Source organism: Nicotiana tabacum, chromosome 22 (assembly GCF_000715075.1).
Source record: "Nicotiana tabacum cultivar K326 chromosome 22, ASM71507v2, whole genome shotgun sequence".
Lineage (NCBI taxonomy): Eukaryota > Viridiplantae > Streptophyta > Magnoliopsida > Solanales > Solanaceae > Nicotiana > Nicotiana tabacum.
The window spans coordinates 217,670,584-217,680,421 of NC_134101.1; the positions used below are offsets into that span (position 1 = coordinate 217,670,584).

A 9,838-nucleotide genomic window follows, 5' to 3' on the forward strand; every position below is an offset into this window, starting at 1 on the left:
CAAATAAGTTGGGTTGTTAGCTCGCTAGTAAATTCAGAATTCACAAACTTGAAATTGTGTGGATCTGCCTATAGATTCTTTATCAATTAGTAATATGTTGCAATACATGTCTTATTACAATTAATTGAGCATGCATCGTTGAGATCTAAAACGGTGAATAAGTATATACAAATTAAATAAAAATGTAATAAGGCTTACATTTTAATTTAAATAAAAAATTAAAGTATATACAATGGAGAAAGACCTGGAAATCAACAATAAAATTCAACTCGAGAAAGACATTTTGACAAGTCAAAATTAAACAACAGTTTGTGGTCTTTAAAGTACGCTGCATATGTTTCTTTCATTCACGTGGTTCATTATTGATGGTGCATGTGACTTGTACCAAGAAAGACAGAATGTGAAAGAAACAAAGAAATTATTGAAAAAGAGAACTCTCATGTCAATAAGTTTATAAGCACATTTTAGATAAGTCTTTGATAAACATTCAAAGTATTTGTAAGGTAATTGTTTATGTGCTAAAAGCAGTCATATAAGTCATAAATTGAGAGTTATAGTTTTTCAACTTATAAGCACTTTTAGTTTGACCAACACTTTTATTGATTTATCCTTAATAATATTTTTTAATTCATAAAATATTTTCCCCTAAATAAATTTTCTAACTTTCTCTTCATTTCATATTCGTTGTTCATCCTTTTCATTACAAAGTAACTTTTTAATTTATAATCTTTTGTAAAGTTTTTAAGAATATTTTGGTCATTTTAATAAAAGAACAGTTTATTAGCACTTTTCCATGTCATCTGCTTATTATCAGTTTCAGCATGCATATCCAAACATGTAAATACTTATTTAAAATATTAGTTTCAACACTTAAAAATATTTTTCAACACTTCCACCTTATCAACTATTTACAATCAGTTAATCTAAACGGGCTCAAAGAAATAATGGAATTATTCTCTCATGTCAATAAGTTTACTCATTAGGCGTAGGTACCTTTACCTCGAGCAGTTTGACATAATACCACTTTGTCAAAAATTTTAAAAATAAAAATATTAGGTATAAATATAAAAATTGACATTGCTTGTTATTATAGTAATTTATTTATTTTTTCACTTTTTAAAATATTAATATCGTTACGTTTACAAGAATTCATACATACGGCACTTACCAGCTTAGGAGCAGCAAACAGGCGGGTCGAGTCGGATCGAATATGATTCGAGTCTAAGACGAGTAATGAAAAAACGGATAAATTATCCGACCCAAATCATATTTAATATGGATAAAAAATGAATTAACTGACGAATAATATGGGCAACTATATTATCTATGACTTGTTGCATATGATCACTTTTGGGAGAATTTTTAAGCCCCCTAACTTGAGAACCACCAATTTGAGGTTTTACAAATATAAAAGTTAAACCCATTGGTTATCCATTTTTTAAATGGATAATATAATTCTTCTCCATATTTGATCCGTTTTTAAAAAGTTCATTATTCAAACTATTTTTAGTGTATAATACGAATGATTAACTATTTTCTTTTAACCATTACGTGTGCTCTTTTGTTCTCTCGTGTCAATAAGTTTACTCATCAGTCTACACTCCTTTTATTCTCTCACATCTCTTCACTTAAGCTTATGACAACCATCTCTAATTAGCTATTTGAAGACTAAAGAAATTTGTGTAAGATGCTCTACATTAAGGTGTGTAGCTCTTTGTCCGTTAGTAATTTGTTTCCTTTTGCTCTGATTTATCTAACATGCTTCTACTTTCTTTTTCTCCTTTCTTTTCATTTATTTTATTTTATTTTAAATTATTTCCCACCCTTTCACTTTCCCATTTCACCGCCGCCGGTACTCCATTATACTCCTCCCTTTTACAAATACCATTCCTTCTTTATCTCTTCTCTCAGCCTCACTGATCTCCCCAAAAATTTGTCTCTTGCAGCTTCTCTCGTTTGCTTTCCTTTTTCTGTTTGCGTTTTACCTTTTTCTTTGGGTCCAAAGATTGAATTTTGGTAAACGCTTTGTTGATATGAAGAATTGGTTGAAAATTCTACATTTTCGGTATTGAATGCTTTAGATTTTGTTATTCAAGTCTACATCTGGACTTTAATCACGAAGGGGTCGTTGACTGCAGCAGTGAAAAAATAAATGAGAACTTCCATATAAACATACCAGGTGTAATTGAGGAAATTGATAGACACCATTCTTCACATTTTTACGCCGGTGGTTATTTATCATTAGCTTTGGATTAAGGATAAGTGAAGGGCTAATGGGCTTTGGGTTGGCTAAATGGGTTACGAATTAATGGTTGGGTTTGGCAACCCCAAATGAATTGGGTAACAAATATGGTTATAGCTCTCCATGTGTTCATTTAATTAGTGGATCCGGGTGTTTTAACGGTAGAGGGGTATTCTTGCTCAAAAGTGTGTATATAGATTGGAATAGTATAACATAGTGTAAATAGAAACAATATTTGAAAGTAGAGTTACAAATATAGCCCTTTGCCGTTCTAAATATAGACCAAAAGAAAGCGTGTCATGGTAATAAACAGTGCTATTTTGGACACTGATGTTAGATGCTGTTTTTGGTCTAACTATCTCCTTCTCTTTGTTGGTGTTGAAACGTATTTGCAAATGCTTCCTGGATATATAGTGTCCATCTTTATAGCAAAACTTAGAATGCAAATAGACGAATTTGACTTTAAACAATTACTAATGTACGTATTCAGTAGGAAATCTTAGTGGGAAGGTCTGCTTTGAAACATAAGTGTTATGGAGAATACTTTGAAAAATAGGTCAAAACCAAATTGGCATAATTTAAGTATATTTTTAAGAATGAACGTTGTGCATAGTTGCAGTCCTAAAATTGAAATTTTCCTTTCAGTTACACTATTCTTCAATAGCTTGAAATGGAACTGAGCACAGAATACTGGTACACTTGGCCAAATGATTTGGTGGGTGAATTTTACGTTGGCGTTCATGATGAATGGCACTACCGGAGACTTAAAATGGAGGCAAGATTCTTGAAATGCATCTTGCGTTTATTGACCGAGTATTCACTCCCCGAGTCTTTAAGGAATCACTTCTTCTTCATAAATAATCAAGTAAATGATATGTCTACGATTTGCTGTAATTATAAGAATAATAGGCTTTCTGCTGGTCACGTTAGTATAGAGTGTAACTTTGTACGAACAGTTATTCAACCAAAGATAAGGGAAATTCTTGTCCTGTTATGGAAGTCAAGGAAGCCGTGGGGGAGGTATTGTGTTGATATGTTCAGTATTGTCTCATATACTTTGGAGGATTTGGTCAAATGCATGGCTAATCGTCTTGCTCCTGATCTACTTGAGAAAATGAAGTCTCTTTCCTTCAAGCTAACATTCGAGAGAAGTTTCCGTTGGTCCATTGGAGAAGGGTTTGTTAAGCGCGAAAACAACATAGATATCTGGCAGCACTTTACCTGTGACATATCTTATTCAGTGGCATGCCTGAATTGTTTGTATTGGCTTGATGACATCCCCCAAGAAATTGCCCAGGGATTTGATCAACATCTTTCTTCTTTGATTAGAAGGTGTGAGAATGCAATCCAGATTGATGCCAGAGAGGTTCTTACCCGTCTGCATAAAGCTTCAGAGCTGTTGTTGACTTTTGATACATCAATAAACGATCTTCCAATATTATATTTTGTGGACTTTGTCCTAGACAGTGTGGTTGAGTTATGCAATTCTAAGGAAAATTCAAAGTTTCCAGCCAAGGGTCTGTCTGAAACTCTGCAATATCTGGGGACTTCAATAGCTGATCGATTAACACAGAGCACTAAGAATGTTAAATTGAAAGGACGGGAAGCAATAAGAAGGATATCTGTTTTACGAGCTGAAGTTATGGGAAAGGAAGTAGGGGCAACCAATCACTCTTTTGCTATCAATCCAAAGGTATTTTATGGATTTCTTACTATTTGCCATAATTTATTTATTTTGGGTAATAAATGTGAAATATTACCATACTAACAACCAAATTGATACACCCAAAAGAGCACCTAGAACTTTAACCCCTTTCTAGAAAGGTTGTTAATAGTCAGCTGGGCCTCAGAAAGAACAGCTAATTACATAATTTGTGGATATCTCCTGCTGTATTTGTTCTATGATAAAATTGCTATTTACAGTTATATTCCTAAGCTGCTTCCAATTCCTTGCTATTTGCCATCATTTTTTGCTTTCACATTTTTATTTATTTATGTGCATTGGACCTAAGGTGAAAGTTTTTGATGCATTGATACCTTAAATGTCATATTGTATAAGTGTTAGTAAGATTAATGAAATTCAAGCTGATTAGTATGCAGTGAATATAGTGGATTAAAGGACCTTTTTCATCATATCTTTCCTATTTGTCGTGAATTACGTTATCTTAATAGTTCTTTTAACATTCCTACTTCTGGTAAATTTAAGAAACAAGACTTATAAAACATACCTACCAACTTTCATAGCTGATGTGGTTTGCAGAAGTACCTTCTTAATGAAAGCAACACATGCAATTGCTTTAGCAAATACATGAAGAATTAATTTAACCTTCCTTTGGTTTCTGGCAGAGCATCCAAGAGTTATGCACTCATTACTCAAGGAGAGAGCAAAAGTTGGTGACAGACCCCTTCACGTGTATGAAGTGGTTGGAGAAGAATGGAGAGATAAAAATGAGACATATGGCCTTGGAGCTCAATATAAGACTTCAATATCTACAATTCATTCTGAAGAGACGGCCAAGTGGGCAGGAGGAGTTCAATCTTGTCTACCAAACCATGAAAACCATAGGAACCAACATTCATGAGGCATGTATTAATGCAAAATATGGAAGAGTAGACTCTGCTCTGTCGATCTTGGAATCACAACTGACTTCTATGCTCAAAGATTTTGAACTTCGACAAGAAGTAGAACGTGCTCATTTCCTCCTTAGTTCTTCCGCGAATGAAAAAAACAATCCTCCCCTCTACTTCAAGAAGGCATTGTTGGCACAGGGTGCACCCATGCCTACTCAACTTGCAATAGAATTTATCAGCACTCTTCTTCTGAATCTGAAGTGTTTAGTGAGCTATAGACTCAAACCTAAGGCTACTGTGAAAAGAGAAATGGAAATATTTGAAGTAAAGCTGAGCTTTCTCAGGGGATTCCTCAAGTTGACGTCCATATTTTTCATCAAATTCGAGAGACTGGAGAATCTCGTGGCTCGTATTATAGTTCTAGTTGGTGAAGCAGCATGCATTTCTTATTGGTGTTATCCTGAAAAGTTAAGTAGAAAGATGGAACAGGAAATGAGCCACACAATTTCGGATCTTTTGAGAAGGATGAAATCTTTTGAGGCAGAGATGAGAGACAACTATCTCATAGCCCTAGAGGTTTCACATTCTTCACAATCAGAATATCGGACTCCCTACAGCAGTGAGCTTGTTGTAGCCGTTGTTGATTCTCTTGTCGACAATTTCATGGAGCTTGCTGATAAAGGGAGTACGTCCTTGATTTCTAAAGCTCTCCGAATTGAAACCATCCATGAAGACCAGAGTTTCTTGATAACTTTGTTGAAGGATTTGCGGAGACAGTGTAGTGAGAATATAAAGTTTGATGATCTCTTGACATATGTCAAGGCTCTATCTGACAAGATGAATCAAGCAGCTCCTTCAGTTCCTCTTGATCTAATGAAGGAAGAAGAGGTGTCAACGCAAGTAGCTTCTTCACTTCTTCAACTGACAGTAATCATCAAACTCATCAAGGCAGAATTCTTTCTCATGGATCTACAGCAATCCATTCCTAATTCAACGGTGTCTTGGCAAGGTGAAGTCCCAATCCTGTCTGAGGAGCTGAAAGCCTTGACAACAATTGCAATAGATGTTCTTTGGCAATGCGATTGTCACTCAAGGAACGCTGAAGCTCTATCCGACATTTTTGAACATGTCATCAACGTCTGTGACATGACAACTGTGCCTGAACACATGGATGAAATGTTGTTTCATGGCCCATTTGAATTATCAGTGAAGGTAAAGCTCATCAAGTCAGAGATCAGTTTAAGGAAACTCTTGAAGAATCAGATCAATATAGTAGATCCTGTGAAGGATAATTTTGATAACCTTCTGATGGATCTTGAATTTCTGGGAACGCTTCTCTTGGATCTGCCAGAGCAATATGCAAAGCAAGAAAGAAGAAACCATCTCTTAAGTTGTGTTGATGTGGTGGCTGCCGAAATAGATACCATCATTGAGTCTCATTGCTCAAAAATAGATGTTGAAGGGATGGCAGGAAGAATGGACCTTCAACTTTCGGATGTGCTACAGAAAATAAAGTTGATCAAGGCAGAGGACAGAGAAATTTGTCCTAAAATTCCAAAACTGTCAAGAACTAATTTCCCCATGACTGATGGACTAGGTTTTCTTGATTTACTCGTTGAAAATCTAGCAGAGATCTTAAACTTTAAGGGTGACCGAATTGTTCTCTTAAAGCGTCAAATCGAGACGATTCAAAGGGAGCTCAAATTTCTAAGAGAATTTCTTGAGAGAATTGCCCAGCAGCGTAATGAGCATGTTGAGTTGAGAAGTGTATGGGAAGAAGTGGTAGGTGTAGCGTATGAAGTGGAATATATCATTGACTCATATGTTGCTAATGGAGGTGGCACGATTTGGCACCATACATTTTCTGATATTGTAGAAGATATAAAGCTTATCAAAGGAAGAGTCATAAAGATCTCAACCAGTGACTTGTATGATTCCAGAATACATTCTATTGGCGAAATTTCCCGTATCTCCACTCATATTGAGAAGCCAACTATAAATGAAGCAGTAGTGGGCTTTGAAGATGTCCTGGCAACATTAAAGAAGAGAGTAATTGGAGGATCCCCTGACTTAGATGTTATAACCATTTTTGGAATGCCTGGACTTGGAAAGACCACTTTGGCCAAGAAAGTATATGATGATTGCAAAGCTGTCAATCACTTTGATGTTTGTGTGTGGTGCTGCATTTCTGAAAGATATGAAAAGAAATCATTGTTGATTGACATTTTACAACAAATTAATATTGGACTTCCAGAAAATGTTGAAGAAAAGAGTGAGGGAGATTTGGCTGACCTGTTGCGGAGAAGTATCATGGGAAGGAGGTACCTCATTTTCATGGATGATATTTGGACCATTGAAGCATGGGATGATGTCAAGACTCCTTTTAGAGATGATAAGCAAGGAAGTAGAATTATTCTAACGACTCGTCATGCTGAAGTAGCTTCATATGCCAAGTGTACCACAGATCCTTTGCGCCTCCGTTTTTTTCATAATGAAGAAAGTTGGATGTTGTTAGTACAGAAGCTATTTCAAGACCAACGATGTCCTCCAGAACTTGTGGATGTTGGTAAAAGAATCGCAGAGAAGTGTCAAGGATTACCCCTTTCAGTTGTTTTGGTGGCTGGTCTTCTTGGAAAGATGGAGACTAAAGAAGATGGATGGCTAAAAGTTGCAGCAAGTCTAAGCAGTACTACAGTTGGTGACTCGAGCAGTAGAGGCATAATAGAGTTAAGTTACAAGCATTTACCTGAATATCTTAAACCTTGTTTTCTTTACTTTGGAGGATTCATGGAAGATGAAGAAATTCCAGTTTCAAAGTTAACATGGAAGTGGATTGCCGAGGGCTTGGTTAGAAAACATAAACCAAAGAGCTTAGAAGATATGGCAGAAGAATACTTGGTCGATCTTATTAGCAGAAGCCTAGTAATGGATGCAAAAATGAGATATAATGGCAGGGTTAAATCGTGCCGAATTCATGATCTCTTGCATGAATTTTGTCAGAATAAAGCAAAAGAAGAAAAGTTTTGGCAATATGTATACAGGTACTGTTCATAATTCCTTTGTATCCTCAATTCCTTTAACTAATTGATATAATTGTTGGTCTTTTCTTCACTATTCTTTATTTTCATTACCAGTCATCAAGCTAACGATTCTCCCGATATTGATTTACAAGATCTAGAGAGACGTCGAATGTTAGTAAGTCCAGATGGCAGATTTGCTTCATTGAGGCTAGTTGGTTCCCCTGTTCGCTCTTTGTTGCTCATGACAGCTAATAATGTAGAGACGAATGTACTGTCTGTCTCCTTCATCAAATGCTTCAGACTCCTTAAGGTGTTGGATTTAGAGAGAATCAACCTGTTGGATTCCTTCCCAGATGAAATTGAACAGCTAATTCATTTGACATTTTTAGCTGTTCGAACTGGCATGACTTCCATTCCCGCCTGGATATACAAGTTGGAAAACTTGGAAACACTTCTGATTAAAGGATTGAGAGGGGAAGTTGCATTACCAGACAGCCTTTGGGATATGGCAAGGTTGAGACATGTGCACATAAATGATCGTGCTGCTTTTGGTTTCACAAAGGAGGTCATTGAGAATTCTTCCAAATTAGATGATTTGGAAACATTTTCGACCCCATCTCTTGCTTATGGAGATGACATGGAAAAAATGATGAGGAAGTTCTCCAATCTCAAAAAGTTGAAGTGTAGATTTTTGGAATCCGTCTATTATTCGATGAAGTTGAGAAAGGATTGCATTCGTTTCCCCATATTGGACTTTCTAGTTCATCTGGAATCGCTGAAGGTGTTTTCTAATGGCAAAAAACTGTCACAACCCTGTGAATTTAAGTTCCCAGAGAATCTCAAGAAGTTGACACTTTCAAATTTTCGCCTACCCTGGAAAGAAATATCGATAATTGCAAGACTTCCTAACCTTGAGGTACTCAAGTTGCTACGTAAAGCCTTTGAGGGAGAAAAATGGGAAGTCAAAGATGATGAGTTCCCTGCACTCAAAGCGTTGAAACTGGACGATGTAGTTATCTCTCAATGGGATGTCTCTGATGATGCGTTTCCTAGTCTTGAGAAATTGGTTTTGCAAAGATGTAAGAAGCTTAAGGAGATCCCTTCTTGTTTCGGTTACAACTGTTCTATACAAAGCATTGAAGTTAGTTGGTGCAGCCTTTCCGTCACTGAATCGGCTAAGCAAATTCAGGATACACAAGTTAATGACATGGGAAATGGTGGATTCAAAATCTTTATCTAGCAAATTCAGGAGTCCCTTGGCCAAGATTCTGCACTAGTAAGTTTATTACATAAATTGTGTGGTCAAACTTTAACTGGTTAAACTAGTTTGATTTATGTCCTGCAGTTTGAGCCAAAGAAGTATTGTATGGTAGTTTTCTAATGATTGATTTTGGATGCAGTTCGTGACAGGTGAGGGCGCGATGCTGTGATTAAGAGGGAAATTCGTGGAAGTTCACACTGCTAGTTATTGTGGACTTTTATCATACAAACTTGAATTGTTTGCTGTGTTTGCTTGTGTAATATGTTTCAAGCCTAAGAATAAATCTTGTGAGACCTTTGTATTTGTCTATGTTTGTTGCTGCAACAATGTTTCAAACATAACACTAAATCATGTATTTGCTTGTGTAGTACTATTGAATAATAGGAAAGCCTTGGAGGCATTTCCTCTTTGTAAAGCAGAGATAATTGCAATACTTTTATCTCTTTCAAGATTTCCTCCAGTCTAGATATGTTCTAAGAAATTATAGATGCTTTGAACTTACCAAATAAGACTACTTTTGGAATAGTAAACTTTTAAATGAGTTTTTTTCTAATAAAAACTAGGCGATGATGGCCTGTGCTAAATTTAGTTTTATTTTTCACTTGCGATGATGATAGTAGACACAGTACTTCCTATTGAAATAATAATAAATGACCATAATCCAAAAGAGCTTTTATACAACATGAGCATGATTTGGCTCTTCCAACTCTACTTGTGCTCTTTTTCAACTTGCTACTTGATGCA

General features: G+C 35.9%; 1 protein-coding gene across 2 annotated transcripts; it reads left to right on the forward strand.

Moving 5' to 3' along the window:
• The first annotated feature begins 1,570 nt into the window (after positions 1 to 1,570).
• On the forward strand, positions 1,571 to 9,553 carry LOC142176439 (putative late blight resistance protein homolog R1A-4). Of its 2 annotated transcripts, none has more exons than XR_012705059.1 (5): positions 1,571 to 1,702; positions 2,888 to 3,935; positions 4,589 to 7,854; positions 7,986 to 9,109; positions 9,234 to 9,553. XR_012705059.1 is itself a non-coding variant. In XM_075244187.1 (5 exons), the coding sequence occupies exons 2-4, from the start codon at positions 2,913 to 2,915 to the stop codon at positions 9,071 to 9,073; spliced, it is 5,415 nt and encodes a 1,804-aa protein (XP_075100288.1). In that variant the 5' UTR covers positions 1,571 to 1,702; positions 2,888 to 2,912; the 3' UTR covers positions 9,074 to 9,109; positions 9,234 to 9,553. The 2 variants fall into 2 exon arrangements, 1 of the variants encoding a protein (XP_075100288.1); XM_075244187.1 differs by having other exon boundaries at positions 7,948 to 9,109.
• The last annotated feature ends 285 nt before the right edge of the window (positions 9,554 to 9,838 follow it).

Bases quoted from the DNA above. Each gene is read 5' to 3' on its own strand.
- LOC142176439 (XM_075244187.1), top strand. From the start codon at position 2,913: ATGGAACTGAGCACAGAATACTGGTACACTTGGCCAAATGATTTGGTG. The intron at 3,936-4,588 runs GTATTTTATGGA...GGTTTCTGGCAG, and splicing joins CTTTTGCTATCAATCCAAAG to AGCATCCAAGAGTTATGCAC. The intron at 7,855-7,947 runs GTACTGTTCATA...TTTCATTACCAG, and splicing joins TTTTGGCAATATGTATACAG to TCATCAAGCTAACGATTCTC.